The sequence below is a fragment of the Panthera tigris genome, chromosome D3 (genome assembly GCF_018350195.1).
Source record: "Panthera tigris isolate Pti1 chromosome D3, P.tigris_Pti1_mat1.1, whole genome shotgun sequence".
NCBI classification, from domain to species: domain Eukaryota; kingdom Metazoa; phylum Chordata; class Mammalia; order Carnivora; family Felidae; genus Panthera; species Panthera tigris.
In genome coordinates, this window is record NC_056671.1 from 45,466,033 (window position 1) to 45,488,010 (window position 21,978).

Genomic DNA, 21,978 nt, shown 5'->3' on the forward strand with positions numbered 1-21,978 from the left:
AGGGACAGAGTGAGAGGGAGAGAGAAAGAGAATCTCAAGCAGACTCTGCACTGTGGGTGCAGAGCCCAATACCAGGCTTATAGTCACAAACCATGAGATCATGACCTTAATGGAAATCAAGAGTCAGACGTTTAACCAACTGAGCCACACAGGTGGCCCCTCATCCTTGCTTATTTTAAAGTTTATAGTGTGTTATAATATTATTTTCTAGTTATAATTAATAAGTCTATTTCCCTTTACTTTGTGCTTCTTTTGGTTTTCTTTGAATTAAATCCTTAAATATTGGAATGCTTTCTAAAAAAGCATGTTTCAGGATTTCCTTCCAGAAAATAAAAGCTCTAAAAAAGATTGCAGAGGTATATGATGCAGTATTCATTTTAAATGAATGACTGATTTGCAACAAATACATAAGGAAAAGATGCATTAAAACATTACAACTCTAGGAAACTTAGGTCAGAAGAAGCTTATCTGTTCTCATCCCTCTCTCTGTCCTAACTTCCAGCTTTGTTTCTTAGTGATACCAAAGGAATGAACTTTTTATTAGAATCAATAAAATAAGACTTCTAATGCACTTAAGGACAGGTTTGTATTGGCTTATCAAAATAATATTTTGTATCATAATTGTTTGTTTATATGTAATTTCTTTTTTTCCCCTTAGAACTCAGAAAACTTCCAAAGTCTTCAATTCATCCACAGAATAAACCTAATGAAAGTGAAATTCTGGTGGCTGACACTTGTGATCAGAGTCAATCCCCAGTGTCTAGTAAGCATATTGAGATTTGCTTCGTAAGTTTATAATTTGTGGTTACTGGTAAGGAAGAGTGGCCAGAAGTCTGAATTACACAATATTTTCCATATGATTTTGTTTGTATTGTTGGTTGTGTAGTAATCTTTTTCATATTGGAAAATAATGTCCCATTATTCATATTAATATCTGTAGTCATATTAATATCCCTAGCCATGTTAATACAAATTGCTAATAATTTTAAGTAAACAGGCTTTACTGTGGTTTATTCATTCATTCAACAAATACTTGAGTACCTACTGTATACCAGGTACTGAAGAAAACAAAGCCCTTAACTTCGTAGAGGTTGTAATCTAGTTGAGGGAGAAAGAAAATGAATACATATTAGGTAGAAGCAAGTGTTCTGAAGCTGGGTCAGAAAAGAGACTAGAAAGCCTTACTTTAAAAATTGACGCTTGAGAAGAGATTTACGGAAGCAAAGAAGTCATATGGACATAGGGGGAAAGAGCATCCCAGGTAGAGAAGTCAGAGCTCGTAGGCCTTCAGATGAGCATGCTATTTGGTTCTTTATGAAGAATGGTAAGGAAGCCTTCATGACTAGGGCAGAACAGTGTGAGTGAAGGGGAGATTGGTTTGGGCAACTCTGTTCTTTAGAGCTGCTGTTTATTAAGAGGAAAGAGACTAGGAGTATCAGGTTCAAGAATAGAGGTGGAGAGGGGTGCCTGGGTGGCTCAGTTGGTTGAGCATCCAACTTCGGCTCAAGTCATGATCTCACTGTCCATGAGTTCAATCCCTCATCGGGCTCTGTGCTGACAGCTCGGAACCTTGAGCCTGTTTTGGATTCTGTGTCTCCCTCTCTCTCTGCCCCTCCCCCACTTGTGCTCTGTCTCTCACTCTGTCAAAAAAAAATATATTTAAAAATTAAAAAAAAGAAGAATAAAGGTGGGGATAGGGGTGGTTAGAAATCAGAAGTTTGGTTTTGAGAATATTCTGAGATACTGGAGAGTCATTCAGGTAAGACTTTGGATGAGTAGTTAGATCTGAGTTTAGAAAGGTCTAAGATGGAGATATGAAAGGAAATTGTTAGCATGTAGGTGGATGAGATTACCAAGCAAGTGAATGTAGATAGGGAAGAGAAGAAGTTCAAGTACTAAGCTCTGGGGTGCTTCATTATGTAAGGTAGTGGTTCTCAGGGGCACCTAGGTGACTTATTCAGTTACGTGTCCAATTCTTGATCTCAGCTCAGGTCTTGATCTCAGGGTCATGAGTTTGAACCCTATGTTGGGCTCCATGCTGGGTGTGGAGCCTAGATAGAAAAAATAAAATAAGGGGTGCCTGGATGGCTCAGTAGGTTAGGCGTCCAACTCTTGATTTTGCCTCAGGTCATGATCTTGCGGTTGGTGAGATCAAGCCCTGTGTCGAGCTCTACACTGACGGCGTGGAACTTGCTTGGGATTCTCACTCTTCCTCTCTCTCTCTCTCTCTCTCTCTCTCTCTCTCTCTCTCTCTCTGCCCCTACTCTGCACTCACTCACACTGTGTCTCTCTCTCTCAAATAAACATTTTTTAAAAATTTAAGTAGTGATTCTGAACTGTTTTTCCCACCCCCACACTAAACTTTTAAGATGTTTTTTCCGCTAATTATTTTTCCATGAAATTTCAGTACTGCAGATACACTGTATGAGTGTATGTATGTAAGTGCTTTATGTATAAAAAGATTATTTTGCCTTCAAATAACCATTTTTCACCTCTTTAGAGGCAATATTACAACTGTCTAGGTGGTGATTTAGAGGTTGTGAAAATGAGGAGGAACCAACAAAGTAAGTAACCAGAGAAGGAGCTGCCAGGGAGATAGAAGAACTGAGATAAAGTAGTGTCCTTTGAGCCAAGTGGAGAGAGAAAGGAGTGGTCAATTGGCAGACTGTGCTAATAGGTCAGGCAAGATGAAGACTGAAAATTCACTATTGGATTTGGTCACATGCAGATCTTCTGAGTGTTAACGTGAACTGTTAAAGTGTAATGGTATTCCTCTAGACTGTTGCATGCTCAAGAGAAGCGAGCAGAGAAAGCAGAGAGCACTTGTAAACAAGTCCTTCAAGATGTTTTGTGGTAAAGGGGAGGGGAAAATGGGACAGTAGCTAGAGAGAAAATGGGCCAAGCTAGGATGTTAGAAGATGGGATAGTACAGCATATGCAGCATATTTTTATGCTGATGGAAAGATCAAGTAAAGAGAAAGAAATGAGTCATTCTAAGGAAAGAGGAAACTGTTACTACATCTGTGAAAAGGTAAGGGGAGATGGGATCCAGATGCCAGTTGGAAGGGTTGGTCAAGGTTAATCACTTACTCATTTAGTATGAGTACAAAACTTATACTCTAAAAGCTAAGAAATCATTTCATATTAGTGTGTGTGTGAGAGGAGGACAGACTGTCTAGCAAAGGGTCCTGAGGATGTAACACTGAGTGGTAGATCCTTGCTTGTCTGCACTCTGGGGCACATTCTCCTCTGCTGCTGCCAGGATTTTGCTCCCTCCGTTGCCCTCTTAAATCTTCAGCTTCTCTGCAAGTTCGTTCTTTTCAAAATATGCACATGTTATCTTCCATCTTTTAAAAATAACCCCTGTTGGGGCGGCTGGGTGGCTCAGTCAGTTAAGCATCCAACCTTGGTTTTGGCTCAGGTCATGATCTCATGGTTTTGTGAGTTTGGGCCCTGCCTTGGGCTCCGTGCTGACTGTGCAGATCCAGCTTGGGATTCTCTCTGTCCCTCTATCTCTCTCTCTCTCCCTCTACCTCTTCCCCTCCCCCATTCACACTATCTCTTTCTCTGCCAAGTAAATAAATAAACTTAATTTTTTTTAATAAATGACTAAATATGAATAAAAATAACACCTCTCTTAATTGTCTCCATTCTTAGCTACAGCTTCTCTTCAAAGCTGAAAAAGTAGTCTGTGTTCAGTAGCTCTTCTGTATTATCTCCCATTCCCTCTAGTTGAATCCAATAAAGTATAGATTCCACTCTTCACCTCTCCACACCCCTGTGGGAGAGAGAGAAATCCCTCACTGACCTGTCTGGGCTCATATCCTACTACTGTTATAGCTTTTGCATTTTGATTCCCAGCAATTAAAACACCTATAGTTCCCTAAACATGCAATTTTGTTTGACATATCTGAGCCCTTACACGTACCTAGAATCCTTCTTTCTGTCCCCAGCCCCTTTGACCTATCAAGTTCCTCTTTCTTTCCAGGGTCAGGTTAGGCATCGCTTAGTGTATCTTTCCTTGATATTCCCAAGGCAGATTTAGGAATCCTTTCTTTATGTTTAAATCACCACTTATATGCACCTTTAGTGTTCCTTTAATGTGTATCACATTTTATTGCGATTCTATTTTTTACTTTCTGTTTCACCCGTATAAGCCCTGAAGCTCCTTGAGGACAAGAACCTTTTTTCCTTTGATCAAGTGCCTAACACATGCCTAGAACATAGTATGTGCTCCATAAATACTTGTTGACTGGTTGAAACTCTGCATATATAAAGCTTTGTAAAATACTTGAACACAGGTGATTTCTGTATTTAGCTTAAATCTTGAAAATAATGCAGTTGAAAATCTCTTCTACAAAGTATATTGTCATAAAAGGCACTATAAATATGGTTTTATATTCATGCTGTAACTTAGGGCACAAGAAATCCAGCACAATTATATATGATTTTTTGGGTTTTTTTTTTTTTTTTCTGAGTGACAATGAGAAAAATAATCTGCCCATTGCATTCAGTCCATTTAGGAAAAGTAGGAAATCTTAGCTGAAAAAGTTTGGCAGATGTAGATGTTAGATACCTGCAATTTATTGCCATTTGTAATAGATATTTTGAACTTTTTGGCACAGATGTTTTGCACAGAATTTTAAAATTATTCAGTGCTATCTTGTAAAGTGGTTCTTTGAGCCTCTTACTTTCCTTTTTTGTATTTTTCAATACATGTCATTTCTACAGTTGTATAATTGGTTTGTTTTGTTTTTTTTTTCCTAACTTAGAAACACATGGAACAAACCGTTGTCCTACTGATAAGTCATCTTTTAATTTGGCTACAGTTGTTGCTGAAACACTTGGACTTAGTGTTCAAGAAGAATCTGTAAGTAATTGTTTAGTTTGGTGAAAATATGAATTAATTGGTGTCCTTTAGTGTTGGTGTTTAGAGTATTAAGCAAAAGAAAAATTATTTTATCCCAGGGTCATCAGATAAAGACCTAGAACAAAATTGATGTGGTTAGAAAGGCCTATTTATAGTCTCTACTCCAGCAGTCCCAGAAATCTGGGGTCTTTAGAATTCTTGGCATATAGGTTGTGGGTTGAGCCAAAATTTTAGGGAAGTGATGATGGCATAGAGGGTTTGGCCAACCCTTTCCTGTTTACTCTATCCTACCTACCCCTATCCTGTTCCATCTAACTGAAGACTTAAACCTTAAGGTTGGTTTCAGAATTTATTGGGATTTTTCAATATCCTTTAAATTAGGGTTTGATTTGGAAAACAGGCTGAATTCTTCGGGTTCATCTGATTCTGTGCCATCTGATTCTTAGGGATTGGGTCAGAAATTTATCCCATGAATTAATTTTTGTTGTTTTAGTACTTCTTTATATCAGACACATTCACTTTGTTTCTTAATTGGTACCTAAAAATAGAAAACTTAAAATTGCAGAATTTTAAGTTTTATTTATTTAAGTTTTATTTTGATACCACTTTAAAATAGTATTCCTTTGCTTTAGTCAGTAAATGTATATGTGCTCCTACAAAATTGTCTTGCTGTTAAAGTTTTAAAAATTGAATTGAGGGGCACCTGGGTGGTTCAGTCAGTTGAGCATCTGACTTCAGCTCAGGTCATGATTTCACAGTTCGTGAGTTCAAGCCCCACGTTAGACTCTGGGCTGACAGCTCAGAGCCTGGAGCCTGCTTTAGATTCTGTGTCTTCCTCCCTCTCTGCCTCTCCCTGCTGGCACTCTTTCTCTCTTAAAAATAAATAAACATTAAAAAATAAAATAAATAAAAATTGAGTTGATTTTTCATTATGTTTAGATTTTTTTCTTTCTAAGTTTTAAATCCCTCTTCAAGTGGTAATGGGTAATTTTTAACCTTTGAACTTTAAATGTGTTTTAATGGTTTCTAATTCTTCCTACCCATAAATCTGACAAATAAGTAGTTTAAGCACCAGATAAATTAAGGGAGCTGATCTCTAAAGACATGTTTCTTGAGGTATGATCCACAGGCCAATAGCATCTGTATCACCTTAAAGTTTTATTAGATATAGAGAATCTCAGACCCCACCCAAGACCTAACTGCAAGCGAACTTGTGTTTTAACAAGATCCCGAGTTGACTTGAATGCATGTTAAAGTTTGAGAAACACTGCTCTCTGAAGGAGTCTTTTAAATTCATCTTCTGTCAGTGTAAATAATTATCTTTATTCCTTTCCCCCCATCTAAATAACGTTTTTTGGAATTGGAGTTTATGGAGTTTTGCATATGAGTAATAGAATGTGCTTATGTAAAATATTGGGGCTTTTCTCTCTCTAAACTTAAAAGTGCTTCATATTTTTTTTATTGTGAAATGTGCATAACAATTCAGTGGCATTTAGTACTACACAGTATTACACAGTATTACTACACACTACCACATCTCTGGTTCCAAAAAATTCTCATCTTCCCCCAAATAAACCCTTTACCTGTTAAACATTCAGTCCTCATTCCCGACTACCCACAACCCCTGGCAACCACCAGGCTGCTTTTTGTCCTTATGGATTTAGCTATTCTGGATAATTCATGTGAATGGAATTTTGCATGATGTGGGTTTTGAGTCTGGCTTCTTTCACTTAGCCTGTTTTTGAAGTTCATCCAAATGGCAGAATGTATCAACATTTCATTCCTTTTTAAGAATGAATAATCTTCCATTGTATTTATATACTTTATATTTTACTTTTGAAGGAATCTCAGGGTCCCATGAGCCCTCTTGGTGATGAACTCTATCATTGTCTAGAAGATCACAAGAAACAATCTTTTGAGGAATCTGTAAGAAACAATGAAGATACTTTAAGGTAATTTGGGGCACTTTAATAATAACTTGCAGACTATTGGTGAGATCTCATTACAGTTGAGTTCCATATAATATAATGATTTCTCTCTGTCAGCATATTGTATTAATTTTTATTTTAAAAATATTTTTCCCCAGTTCATGGTCAATTGAGGGCTTTTTGCATTACTGTAGAGAGAGGAATATTATTTTGGGGGTCTTTTTATACTTCTATCAAGCAGTAGTTCAGAGTCCAGCCTTGTTACTCTGCCTCTATAAAGATCCAGTCATCCCTTCTGTGTCTGTATTTCCAAAAAAATGTTATATATGGATGTTATATAAAATGCATTTATAAACTTAGGTGAATTTTCAAGATTGTGTTGTGTCTCATATTTACTAATTTCAGAACATCCACTAACTAATCTTATCTATATTTGTGTAGTATTTTGCTTTTTTAAAAGTGCTTTCAGCAGTGGGGCACAGGGGCTGCATAGGTCAGTTGGTTGAGCATCGGACTCTTGATTTAGGCTCAGGTCATGATCTCATGGTTCGTGAGTTCAAGCTCCTCATCTGGCTCCACGCTCACAGTGTGGAGCCTGCTTGAGATCCTCTCTCTCCCCCACTCTCTCTCTGCCCCTTCCTCTCATTCTCTCTCTCTCTCATTTATTTATTTTTGAGAGAGTGAGGAAGAGAGAGCAAGCAGGTAAAGAGAGAGGGAGAGAGAAAGAATCCTAAGCAGGCTCCACACTATCAGCACCAAGCCTGATGGAGGGCTTGAACCCCCAAACCACAAGGTAATGAGCTGAAATCGAGTTGGATGTTTAACTGACTAAGCCACCCAGGCACCCCTAAATAAATAAAGAGAGAGAGATAAAGAAGAAAGAAAGAAAGACAACTTTAAAAAAAGGTGCTTTCGGTTTTAGATACATATATCACATTTAATTTGTCATCAAAGTAACTCATGAAAGTAGGTTTTTGATTACTCCCATTTTTAGTCAACAAAAACACAGCTCCCCAGAGGTTAAATGTCTTATTTAATACTACATAGCTGTTAATAACTAGAGCCAGAGCTCTTACCCATGCCACATCTTCTAACTGAAACCTAATACTCTTTCTACTACCATAACTGTCTCCTCTGCTAGAAGCAGGCTAGGTCTTAAGTTATGTTCAATTCTGTAGTATAAGATTTTTATTTTTTGAAGTTACTTATTATAAGATTTCATAACAACAAAAGAATTTAGGTCCCCAGTGAATTTATTAAGCTATGATTTTCGTATATAGTGAAATTGCTTAAATTACTAGGAAAAATATTTATGGAGAGGAATATCAAGGTAGTGAGATAAATTTACTGTATCATTTTCCTCAGCTTTTTGTCAGCCAAATGAAGAGAAGCTGACAACTCTACCCTATTTCAAATGTTGGTTAATTATTTGAGTCTAATACATGGCTAAGACCTCACTACTTATATTCTATATTAGTGTAAGTTTTCTCATATGCTTGTCTTTTAACTTTTACCCTATTTCTTTTTACCACTCTTTATTTTTTCAGGTTTTCAGATTCTAATTCAAAGACTCCTCAGGAAGAGTTAACTACTCGGGTATCATCTCCTGTATTTGGAGCTACCTCTAATGTGAAACGCAGTTTAGGTTTGAATACAAGTTTGTCCCCTTCTCTCTTAGAGACTGGGAAAAAAAACCTTTTGAAAACAGCACCCTTCAACAACACTTCTAATTCTAGACTAGGAAAAACAACTTCAAAATCTGAAGATAATGCCCTTTTCACACAGCATAATCTTGGGTCTGAAGTGAACAAGATCATTAGCCTGTCATCTTCAAATAAACAGATGCTTATAAATAAAAATATAAATGAACCCAAAAGTGAACAGGATAGTTTTGATCACATTAAAGATGCTGTCACTGATAAACATGCAGTGCCACTGAAATCACTGGGAGGCAGAACATCCAAAAGGAAGAAAATTGAGGAAGAAAGTGAAGATGAAGGAAGCTACCCTCAGGCCTCTTTTGATAAAGAAAATGCTTTTCCTTTTTTACTGGATAGTCATTCTTCTGTGAATGGAGACTATGTGATGGATAAACCTCTGGATCTGTCTGATCGATTTTCAGCTATTCAGCGTCAAGAGAAAAGCCAAGGAAGTGAGACCTCTAAAGTCAGATTTAGGCAAGTGACTCTCTATGAGGCCCTGAAGCCCATTCCCAAGGGCTCTTCCTCAAGCCGAAAGACCTTAAGTGGGAGCTGTATATTAACCAGAGATTCCCCAGAGGAGCCCTGTTTACAGGCGTGCGTCCTCCAGTCTTTGGGTAAATCATCTCCAGATAATAAAACACCATTACAAATCAAGGAAGAAAATCCCATCTTTAAAATCCCTCTACGTCCGCGTGAAAGTTTAGAGACAGACAATCTTTTTGATGATGTGAAGGTTAGTGTCAAATGTTCAAGTATTTTTATTAAAAGAGTTGTTTGTGATTTTATCTAGATGCTAATAATTCTTCCTGTTTTAGGGAGCTGATTCTCATGAGCCAGTAAAAATAGGCAGGTCAGTCCATGGAGCATGTGAACTTACATCTGTTCTTCAGTTAAATCCATGTAGAGTTGCTAAAACAAAGTCTGTACAAAACAGTCAAGGTATGTATACTATAAATAGTATTTTCAAAAAAAAAGTATTGGGGCATCTGGGTGGCTCAGTCGGTTAAGTGTCCGACTTTGGCTCAGGTCATGATCTCGCAGTTTGTGAGTTTGAGCCCCGCATCGGGCTCTGTGCTGACAGCTCGGAGCCTGGAGCCTGCTTCAGATTCTGTGTCTCCCTCTCTCTGTGCCCCTCCCCTGCTCCTGCTCTGTGTCTCTCTCTCAAAAATAAATTAAAAAACACTAAAAAAAAATTAAAAAGTATTTCCATTCTTTTGTAATGACTTTGAGTGTTATAGTATATACATTCTTTGGATATATTGAATTGTTTAGGAGAAAATGTTATTTCTTCCTGCATATTTGTGTTTATGGGATGATTCTCATTGGTTTCATTTTACATATGATTTTCCTGCTCTCATGCTTTTTGAAAAAATGAATTGAGTAATTGTCTTTAATACCTACTTTTATATGCGATTTCGTGGATTTACCTCTTCCATGTTATTTATTTTCTTTACAAAAGCTTTAAGAATTTTAAACTATATGGAATTTTAAAATACATAAAGTAGAATTTTCATCATCCAAACTTTGTTCCTCACTCCATAGGTAGCCTGTCCATATGTATATATCTATTAATGTGGGGTTTTTTAAGCTTCTTGTTAGAAAATCTTTTCTTTGCTTTTAATTAATATGTATGTTAATTTTTTCATAATTTTGCTGTGTTTTTAAGGGAGTCTTTTTTTGTTTTTTGGCTACGAAATTTTTCTGTACTTCATATGCAGTATTTTTTCTTTTATTCTTCTTTGCAAAGTGTTTCCTTCATTCTGGGTTTATTTTCTTTTTTTCTTGAAGCACATTCTTTAGTTGTTCTTCCAACTAAAACGCTTTGTTTTTTCAGAAAGTTTCAGTTTCTGTATGAAAAACCTTTTTTCACTCTCACTTCTGATTTTCTTTTACATTTTTGATTTTGGGTTTTTGTTCATGGTTGCTCTAGGGATTATAGTATACCTGCATAATCTTTCTCAATCTACGTAAAGTTAATTTTGCCACTTTGTGTTCTGTGGCTGTGCTTTATGTAGTTATCATGTATGCCCACATGCATTGAAAACTACACAGTGTTACAGTTTTAACTTTTAAAACAATTTTTGATACAAAAATCACTCATTCAAGTGTACAGTTCATTTACGTATATCCTCACAGAGTTGTGCAGCTGTCATTGTAGTCTAAGTTTAGAACATTTTCATCACCTCAGAAAGAACACTACCCATTAAGTTAATATGCAAAATGTGTGAAGAACTCACACAGCTCAACACCAAAAAAAGCAAATAATTCAGTTTAAAAATGGGCAGAGAGGGGTGCCAGGGTGGCTCACTCGGTTGAGCATCCAACTCTTGATTTCAGCTCAGGTCATGATCACAGGGTCGGGGGATCGAGCCCCACATCAGGCTCTGCACCAAGTGTGGAGCCTGCTTGAGATTGTCTCTCTCTCTCTAAAATAAAAGGTGAGGGACAGAGGACCTGAGTAGACAGCTTTTTCAAGAAGGCATATGGATCACCAACAGACGCATGAAAAGATGTTCAGTATCACTAACCATCAGGGAAATGCAAATTAAAACCACAATGAGATATCACTTTATACCTGTTAGAATGGCTAAAATAAAAAACATAACAAGTACTGGCAAAGACATAGAGCAAAAGGAACCCTCATGCACTATTGGTAGGAATGCAAATTGGTACAGCTACTTTGTTTCTTTTTTTGTTTTTTTTTTTTTTTTAATTAGCACATCTTTTATTTGTAAAATAAAATGGAAAGGGCCTTTCACAAAAATTAACTACACATACTTTTCAGAAGGAAAACAAGAGCTCAAGGTAAAAGATTACTTTTTCTAACGAATTTCTTTATATATATATACATATATATGTGTGTGTGTGTATGTGTGTGTGTATATATATATACGTATACATGTATACATGTATATGTATATATATATATATACGTATACACGTATACATGTATATATATACACGTATACGTATATATATATACATGTGTACATGTATATATATACATGTACACGTGTATATGTATATATATATACACACATACACACACACACACACACACACACACACACACACAATTTATTGTCAAATTGGTTTCCATACCATACCCAGTGCTCATCCCAACAGGTGCCCTCCTCAATGCCCATCACCCACTTTCCCCTCTCCCCCACCCCCCATCAACCCTCAGTTTGTTCTCAGTATTTAAGAGTCTCTTATGGTTTGCCTCCCTCCCTCTCTGTATCCTTTTTTCCACCCTTCCCCTCCCCCATGGTCTTCTGTTAAGTTTCTCAGGATCCACATATGAGTGAAAACGTATGGTATCTGTCTTTTTCTGCCTGACTTATTTCACTTAGCATAACACTCTCCAGTTCCATCCACATTGCTACAAAAGACCATATTTCATTCTTTCTCATTGCCAAGTACTATTCCATTGTATATATAAACCACATCTTCTTTATCCATTCGTCAATTGATGGACATTTAGGCTCTTTCCATAATTTGGCTATTGTTGAAAGTGCTGCTATAAACATTGGGGTACAAGTGCCCCTATGCATTAGCACTCCTGTATCCCTTGGGTAAATTCCCAGCAGTGCTATTGCTGGGTCATAGAGTAGATCTATTTTTAATTTTTTGAGGAACCTCCAAGCTGTTTTCCAGAGCGGCTTCACCAGTTTGCATTCCCGCCAACAGTGCAAGAGGGTTCCCTTTTCTCCACAGGTACAGCTACTTTGGAAAATGGTATGGAGGTTCCTCAAAAAATTAAAAACAGAATTACCATATGATCCAATATTTCCACTACTGGGTATTTATTTACTTAAAAGAAATAAAAATACTAATTCTAAAAGATCTATGCACCCCTATGTTTATTATATTATTATTTACCATGGCCGATATGAAAGCAATCCAAGTATCCATAGATAATGGATAAAAAAAAGATGTGGTTATGTATGTACAGTAGAATATTCAGCCATAAAAAAGAATGAGATCTTGCCATTTGCAACAACATGGATGGACTTGGTATAATGTTAAGTGAAATAAGTCAGAGAAAGACAAATACCATATGATTTCTCTTATATGTAGAATTTAAGAAGTAAAACAAACAGAAGAGGCAAAACCAAAAGACTCTTAAACACAGAGATCAAACTGATGGTAGCCAGAGGAGAGGAGAGGGGTGGGGAATGAGTGAAATAGATGAAAGGGATTAAGAGTATGCTTATCTTATGAGCACTGAGAAGTGTATAGAATTGCGGAATCATATTGCACAGCTGAAACTAATGTAACAGTGTATGTTAATTATACTTAAGTTAAAAATTTTTTCTAAATAAAGAGCAATACCCATTACCAATCATTCTGCATTCCTCCCCTCTTCCCCAATCCTAGGCAACCACTAATCTACCCTCTGTCTCTATAGATTTGCCTACTCTGGAGTTTTCATATAAATGGAATCATATAATATATGCTCTTTTGTGACTTAATTTTACTTTCATTTTTTTCATTATTACAAATAATGCTGCTATGAGCATAGCTGTTGACTTACAATTTTATGTAGATGTATCTTTTCATTTTTCTTGAGTTACATAGGAGAAGAATTGTTGGGCCATATGCTAACTCTGTTTAACCTTTTGAGGAACCGTCTGCTTTCCAAAGTGGCTACTAGCACATGAGGATCCCACTCTCCACATTCTCACCAATGCTTGTTATTATCTGTTTTTTTTACTCTAGCCATCCTACTGCATGTGAAGTAGTATATCATAGTGGTTATGATTTGCCTTTCCCTGCTGGCTAATGCTGTAGAACATCTTATCGTTTGCTTTTTGGCCATTTGTGTATCTTCTTTGAAGGGATTGTCTGTTCAGATCCTTTGCTCATTTTCAATTGGAGTATTTTTCTTATTATTGAGTTGTAAGACTTCTTTATATTCTCTATGTCCTAGATAGTCTCTTTAGCAGATACATGATTTTCAAATCCTTTCTCCCATTTGTGGATCCCATAATGGTTTAAGAATTTTTAAAATCCATTTTTAATTCTATTTTTTTCTCCTTATTGAAGATGTATCCTTTGAAAATAACCAGTGGAGCATAGATCCAGGAGCAGACCTTTCTCAATATAAAATGGATATTACTGTAATAGATACAAAGGTAAGTTAGAAAATAAAACCAAAGCACATGTGGTTATTCTAGTAAGTTGTTAGTTACCTTCCTCTCCTAACTCACTCTGTGACCGTAACATAATCGATTACATACTGCTTAAAACCTGCATTTACTCATTCAGAAAACTAAGAAAGAAAAATGCTTTTTCTTCTAACTTTATGATGTTTTTGGTAATAACTCTTTTGCCTTGTATTTAGGTTCTGTGTAGTTTAAGAAATTCTTTTTCACTTGGTACCATATTCCTGAAGTATTTCACTGCTGCTGCAGTATAAATTGTTCTTTGTGTACGCTGATGTTCGTTACTGTGAGGCAGGCTGGAGAGGAAGGGAGGAGAGGCTCAGGGAGTTCAATGGAGCGTACCTCTCCCTTCCCTTGGCAGCAGGCTTTCTTTTCATAGGCTTGAGAGAAGATGCTTGTACGTTGAAGCTAAAATACTTCACAGGCATATATGTATAAATCTATGTATATTCCTAAAGGGTAAAAATAAATATAACTTAATGCTGAAGTATACACTTAAAATATGGTTAAAATGGTCAATTTCATGGTGTGTATATTATACCAAAATTTTAAAAACATAAATATAAGGTCATGCAGGATAATTGTTAAAATTTTTGAATTTTTAAATATTTAGGATGGCAGTCAGTCACGATTAGCAGGAGGAGAGACAGTGGACACGGACTGCACATTGGTTAGTGAAACGGTGCTTCTAAAAATGAAGAAGCAAGAACAAAAGGGAGAGAAAAGTCCAAGTAAGATTTGATTTTTTTTTTAATTTAATAAAAATGTGGAGGGAAGTTTATAGTCATACCATTACATTGATGACCACAAGTGACCTCTTCACCGTAAACCAGGATTTTCATCTTTTAATAATATTAGATTTTTCTTAGTAAAGCTCACTTTCATTATTTCAAGGGAAAAAAATCTTTAGCCAAAATATTTTTTTTCCCAGAAAAAATTTAAATTGTTTCCAAGGTTCAGCAGTCAGCTGCCTGTTTTGTAAATAAAGTTTTATTGGAACACAGCCTCAGTTATTTGTTTATGTATTGCCTATGGCTGCTTGCATGGTACCATAGCAGAGTTGAGTAGTAGCTGCAGACCTTATTGGGCCCTCAGGCCTAAAATATTTCCTCTCTGACCCTTTAAGAAAAAATTTGCTGATCTCTGGTAATTATCTCTAGATCTATTTTGTAAAAGGAAATCTTGAGAGTCCTGTTTCAGAAATATGAATTTCCAGAGTAATTTATAGGGTAAAAAGGGGAGAGTCTACCGAGAAGTATTTGTATAGATTTGCAAATTAGCAGTTAACCAAGAATAATGGTGTATATACTGAGCTACTCTGCCATATTTTGCTTCTACAGGAAAGGGGATTTGGCCAAATTAGGGGTCTACAGCCTTTTGTAAGAACTTAAGTCTTCATCTAGAGCCTTGATTTTCCAAAAGAGGTGGGAACAATGGAAGGATTTTGGTTGGCACCACCTTAGCAACACTCCTAACTACAGATGTGTATGGCGTGAGAGCAACTAGACAGGAATAGTGTCACTTACACCCTTATGTATTAAGGGGTTAAGACCTGCCACGGGGGATGCAGTGCAAAAAGCAAGGACACTCTCCAGTGATCAGCTGTTAGAAACTGAGGACATTCAGACTATATGTACATTCCCTATCTTCTTCTGAATATTCTTTAGTCTACCTGCCCAGGGCTGAAGCCAGTCTTGTCCTTGCTTTTTTTTTTTTTTGAAACACTTTATCTCTTGCTGCCCTAACTGCAGTAAGTGAGAAAAAATTGTAGTAGTCTGTGCCTTAATTCTTTGTTCTTTCGGAATGAGTAACTGCATGACCAAATAGCTAGCTGCTTACATTGAGAGGACAGTACCTATAAACAGAAAAAAACCTTTAACAGTGATTTATTGTCCTTTTATAGTGAACAACACTAAGGTAACTTTCTTCTTCAGAAGGTACTTTGCTTTTAAGATTACTTTGTTCTGGTACCAGCTCCTAATATTATTGAAAAAAAAAGAAAAAAGGCAAAACTAAAATATGACTACTGTGGCTTCAGTATATGTGCTGCCAAAGCGAGCACTGACTACTGTGGCTTCAAATGTATCAGGTCACTTCAAAGAATATGATAGTTTCCCAAATATGTTTGAAGCAAGAATCATGTGGAAGTAAGGTTAGAATTTGAACTAATGAGTGGAAATAGTTTTGGCTACATAGATATTGTGCATACTATTGCTATATAATAAATCACTCTGATAACTTAGGGATTAAAACACAACAGTCATATTCTTAGCTTTCGTAGTTTCTGTGGTCCAGGAAAATTAATGAGGATATAATCTATAATCTATGTTTTCAAGTATTTCAAGTCAGAAATCAGACCAACAGGTATGGTTCAGTCAGTAGAGCATGCGACTTTCACTCTTAGGGTTGTGAGTTCAAGGCCCATGTTGTGCATGGAGCCCTACTTTAAAAAAAAAAAAAAAAAAAAAAAAAGTCAGACCACCAACATAAACTAGGGGGGTGCCTGGCTGGATCAGTCGGTAGAGCATGTGACTTTTAATCTCAGGGTTGTGAGTTTCAGCCACACGATGGATGTGGAGATTACTTACCAAGATTTTTGAACATTAAAAAAAACCCATGAAGTAGTGACTTAACATTGTGATTTACTAGCAGTATATACAGAGTACTTGGGATACCTAGCACACTGCCTGGCACGTAGAAGTTGCATATTACTTACAAATTTGATCCTCAATGTAAAAAAAAAAATTGTTTAATCATTCAGTAAATACAGAGCTGCAGTTCTATAAAGGGAAGTGTTTCAGAAACTGGAAATAATAAACAGAACAAAGGTACCTACTTCATGGAAATGCTTTCTAATTTAAGGGGAAACAAATGTGGAGTATGATAGATGATAAGTTGTGGAGAAAGATAAAACAGGGTAAGGGTGCTGCAGCACCATGGATTAGGGAAGTTGTAGTTATTTTATAGAGAGTAATCTTGGCAGGCTTCTGCTCTATCATGTTTGTTGGCCAACTGGATCTATTTCTGTTTTTTAGTAAACTGCTATTTTTCAAAATGTGATTATATAGTGAGAAATGTAGTTAGTACTCTGAAGATGAATTTAGCACTTAGCATATCAAATAAGGAATTTGTTCCTTTTATTAATACTAAATTACCAAGTGTTAATGGTGGCATAAAATTAAGCAGATGAGCAAGGTTGTATAGATTTGAATGTCCACTATTTATACATATCTTATTTATTAAGCTTCATATTTTTCATCATTCTGATGCATTTTCTGTTCCTCACAGTTTTTTGATAGGACTCATTTTAGTGCAGTATGAATTATACATGGACTAATAGAAAAAGTTTTTTAATGTTTGTAATGACAACAACAAAAAGCATTCTCTGCGTATGAGTAAAGGACATTTAAAGCCCTAACATAAAGTCTTTGTAAATACAGTAACTACCTAGGCTTGGGGATTTACTGTTGCCTCGTGTACATCGGAGACCAGTTTATCTTGTGGCAGTTACTATAAGTTTCATATTGGTCTATGTAGAAAGCAAAAAGCTTGCTTGTTGCCCTAAGCCAAAGCTCTTTTACATAGATGGAGAAAGAAAAATGAATGATAGCTTGGAAGATATGTTTGATCGGACAACACATGAAGAATATGAATCCTGTTTGGCAGATAGCTTTCCCCAGGCAGCAGCTGAAGAAGAGGAATTGTCGACTACCACAAAGAAACCAAACAGTAAGGCTATTTTCTTTCTAATTATGGCTTCTCAATTATACTAAGTTCAGTAAATTAAATCACCAAGCTTGATGAGGTAGGTAGGTAGGTAGGTAGGTAGGTAGGTAGGTAGGTATGTATGAGGTATGTATTAACAATTAAAATTAACAATTAAATTAACAATTAAAATTTCATATTTCTTTTTTTTAATGTTTATTTATTTTCTGAGAGAGAGAGAGAAAGAACACAAGAAGGGGAGGGGCAGAGAGAGAGGGAGACACAGAATCTGAAGCAGGCTCCAGGTTCTGAGCTGTTAACACAAAGCCCGATGTGGGGCTCAAACCACGAGATCATGATCTAAGCTGAAGTTGGACGCTTAACTGATTGAGCCATCCAGGTGGCCCTAAAATTTCCTATTTCTTGTATAAGTTTCTTTTAGATAGTTTTCTTTTGAGATAGTTGCAGACCAATAAAAGTGTTACAAAAAATACTTCAGATGATTCCCTGTACCTTTCATTCAGTTTCCCCTTATGTTAACATATGACCATAAAGTATTCATCAAAACTAAGAAATTGATTGAATACTATGAATTTGTTTATATAACTTACACATAATGTTTGTAAAAGTTTTGAAAAGGTTCTTTATTAAGTAATAAGTTAATCATTGTAATAGAATGGGAGGAGAAAGTTTTGCAGAAAATTCAGACTAACTTTGTTTGAATGCTTTACCTTCCCAGACAAAATAATGTAGCTACATGTATCAGTGTCTTTTTAGAATTCTTTTTTTTTTTTAATGTTTATTTATTTTTGAGAGAGAGAGAGACAGAGCATGAGTGGGGGAGGGGCAGAGAGAGAGAGAGAGAGAGAGAGACAGACACAATCTGAAGCAGGCTCCAGGCTCTGAGCTGTCAGCACAGAGCCTTACACGGGGCTCAAACTCACAGCCCACGAGATCATGACCTGAGCTGAAGTCAGATGCTTAACTGACTGAGCCATCCAGGTGCCCCTTAAAACTCTTTTTATTAGGGATGCCTGGGTGGCTTAGTCGGTTGAGTATCTGATTCCTGAATTCAGCTCAGGTCATGATTTCAGGTCATGATTTCAGGTCATGATTTCAGGTCATGATTTCAGGTCATGAGATCGAGCCCCGCGTTGGGCTCCATGCTAATAAGCATGGCCCCTGCTTAAGATTCTCTCTCCCTCTGCCCCTGCCCCATTCATGCTCTCACTCTCTCTCTTAAAAAAATTAAAGAAATTCTTTTCATCAGAAACAGTAGTTTATAATGTAGGATAGTAATCAAAAGAAGAATAAGTGAAACTCTTAAGCAGATAATCTGAATTGAAAGTTAGTTAAAATTCTTCCTAAATGTCTCATTTTCTTGTTGTAAGTAAAAAAGAACTTTTAGTCTAGTGCAAAGGTTATAAATGAGAACACCTTCTGCTATGGTAGTCTGTCTTGATGATGTTTTCTTTGTGCTTCCATCAGTTTTAAAAAAATACAGCCTAGGGGCGCCTGGGTGGCTCAGTCCCTTAAGCATCCCTTTGGCTCAGGTCATGATCTCATGGTTCATGTGAATTTGAGCCCTGCATCAGGCTGTCTGCTGTCAGCTGCTCAGAGCCCACTTCAGATCCTCTGTACAGGCACCACCACCAACCCACGTCTCATTCACTCTCTCAAAAATAAGCAAACATTTTAGAAAAAAGAAGAAAAAAAGAAGCATATCAAGCTCTGACCTCTGGGGTTCGCACCCTTAAAAGGTCTTTCTTTCACAGATTGAAAGTTCATTTGTTTTACAAAACACAAAGTGACCGCCACAGGATCACTTGAAATGAGAGGAATCAGAATCTTTGGATCACTGCAGAATGCCCCACAGGAAGCCCATAGCATCTCTGTATCATAAAGAATTCAGAGTTGACAAAACTCTATTTTAAATGTAAATTGGATTGCATTATCTTCTCACTTTTAAAAACCTTCACTGAAAGGTATTTGGATGTCCAGTAAGCACATGTAAATGTCCTCAACATTATTGGACATGAGGGACTGAGATACCACTGCACATCCGCTGAACTGGTTTTAAAGTCTGATAATATCCAGCATTAGCAGAGGTGAAGAACAATTGGAACTCTCATACTTTGCTGGTGGGGATATAAAATCGTACTGTGGAAAAGAGTTCAGCAAGATTTTTTTTAACAGCTTTATTGAGGTTTGTCAGTTTTGTATAAAGTTATGTATACACTCGCCCTATGACCCAGCAATTCCACTGCCAGGTATATAGACAAGAAAAATGAAAACACATTCACAAAAGATTGTGTTCAGAAATGTTCATAGCATTGCTATTTGTAGTAGCTCAAAACTGGAGACAACCCAGATGTCCATCAACAGATGATTATGAATTGTGGTAAACTCATATAATGGAATACTATCTGTCAACAAAAAGGAGGGTCCTAGACTCAACAATGAATTGCCCAAACCTGTTGAGCTAAAAAAGTCCAAAAGATGGACAAGAATACATACTATGTAAATCCATTAATACAGAGTTCTAAAACAGGTATAACTAAGCTGTGGTGGTAGAAATCATCCCTCCATAGTGGGGGAGGAGAAACATCAGAGAACATTCTTGTGCTTGAGAAGCAAAGGAATAGGAGGAAACTTCCAGGGGGGATGGAAGTTCTATGTACCCCTTGATTTAGGTGGTAGTTGCACTGGAGTGTACATTTGTCAGAATTAATCCTAGTATACTTAAAATCAGTGTGTTGCCTGTAATAAAGTAGATTCTTTTCAGAAGTCTTCAGTGCACTCTATTGCATTCACAACAAAATTCAAACTCCTTTTGGCCTCCAGGGCCCATCATGATCTGGTACTTGCCCACCTCTTCAATCTCATCTTTCCTAACACTTACCTTTCTTTGCTAAATCTCAACCACACTGGCCTTTTATTAGTTCTTATAACATCCCATACTTTTTCCCATCTCAAGACCTTTACCTAGAATATTCTCCACTCCTGCTTCTTGTGGCTGCTTCTTTTTATTCATCAGTTACTACTTTCTATGTCCTTCCTCAGATAAGCCTTAACTGTCTACTTAATGTCTGTTTCCCTCTCTGTGGTATAAACTCCATGAGGGCAAGAGACCTGGTTTCTCTTGTTGGACATTGCATGTCCAGAACTTAGAACAATGCTTGGTAAATTTGGACTATTTGAATAGACAATAGCAGTTGGCTGTTTGGGTCCATACAACTTGAGATTCAGGTCCATGAACTTTAGTTCTTATCTCTAATTTTCTGATAAAATTCTTTAACCTCTGTCTCCTACTTAATCTACCTCAAAGACACATTATAAAAATCAAGACTAGGGCGTCTGATTGGCTCAGTTGGTGGAACATGCAGCTTTTGATCTCAGGGTCATGAGTTTGAGCACCGTGTTGGGCAAAGAGCTTACTAAAAAAAAAAATCAGCTGCACTAATAAGTGAAACATATGAAAAGCTGCCTTGTTATTGTGTTTGGTACCAAATGAAAATGAGCATCGAAGTAGATCTTTTGAAGTCTAAAATACTTTTATATATAATCTACACGTGTGTACAGGTACTTGTATATATAGTTTTTAAGTCTAAGTTTTATAGGTGCGTGTTTTTATCTGTAGTAATTCTGAGGTAAACAAGATAATCAGCACCTCATCATTATGCAGATGAAAAAGAAACAAAAAATTAGTTACAGAAATTTAAACAAATTGCCCAGGAGCCTAGAGAAGGAAATTCAATTAGAATGGAAGTTTTGATATAGGTTAATTTTGTTCCAAAAAAGCTATTTCTCAGTTCTGCATTCAGTTTGTGTTATAATTAAATGCTTGATTCTTTTCCTTTATGTGTGTTTGTTTACAGCTCATGGTGATAAACAAGATAAAGTCAAACAGAAAGCATTTGTGGAGCCATATTTTAAAGGTGATGAAAGGTAAGTTGGTCCTGATTAATACCAGCAATGTGACGGGAAGTACAACAGTGCTCCTCTGACTGAGCCAGCCAGGCGCCCCTGTATTTTGATTTCTGTTGAGAATTTTAGAGATCTGACAGGCTAAGATACGTTTTTATTGATACCTGTAAGACTCTAACAGATAAGAGCTGTCGTTTTATTGCTAAATGCTGAATTCTTTTCCTTTATTTACCAGTTCTCCAAAGAAATAGTACCCTAGCATCCCAAATATGACTAGGGAGTTTTTATTTGTGGTGTCATTATGAACTCATGGATTTAAATATTTCATGTGTTTCAGTCTCTTACAATTATTTATACTCAGATTGTATTGCCACATCTTGGCCCCAGTCTCTTTGAATGAGCACTACCCCAGTCTTTCCTAGCTTGCTTGCTTCTGGTATATCATGTTCTAGGCTCTCTTCCTAGAGAACCCTGGAATCTGCCATTTTTTCAGGAGCCCTGGTTTCTTTTAGTGAAAAACAAATTTAGTCTAACCACTAGTGTTGCTCATTGCTACAGTTAGTCATTGTAGATCTTTTAGGTGGTGGACAGAATTAGGAATAAGGTTTTTGTTTCATTTTGTTTTTTAAGATAACTATACTTTTTCACACCAATAGCTCCATTTCAGGTTCAGAACT

At 36.6% G+C, this 21,978-nt stretch overlaps 1 protein-coding gene across 3 annotated transcripts in view; it reads left to right on the forward strand.

Annotated features, from left to right (window-relative positions):
• The window catches only part of RBBP8 (RB binding protein 8, endonuclease), an 89,853-nt gene that overhangs the window by 58,929 nt on the left and 8,946 nt on the right, over nucleotides 1-21,978 (forward strand). For all 3 annotated transcript variants that reach the window (XM_042962181.1, XM_042962182.1, XM_042962183.1), the window contains 9 exons: nucleotides 659-763; nucleotides 4,773-4,870; nucleotides 6,713-6,822; nucleotides 8,346-9,234; nucleotides 9,317-9,440; nucleotides 13,551-13,639; nucleotides 14,283-14,400; nucleotides 17,255-17,398; nucleotides 21,253-21,322. In XM_042962181.1, the coding sequence (XP_042818115.1) occupies nucleotides 659-763; nucleotides 4,773-4,870; nucleotides 6,713-6,822; nucleotides 8,346-9,234; nucleotides 9,317-9,440; nucleotides 13,551-13,639; nucleotides 14,283-14,400; nucleotides 17,255-17,398; nucleotides 21,253-21,322 (1,747 nt within the window). The remainder of the gene's footprint in view (nucleotides 1-658; nucleotides 764-4,772; nucleotides 4,871-6,712; nucleotides 6,823-8,345; nucleotides 9,235-9,316; nucleotides 9,441-13,550; nucleotides 13,640-14,282; nucleotides 14,401-17,254; nucleotides 17,399-21,252; nucleotides 21,323-21,978) is intronic.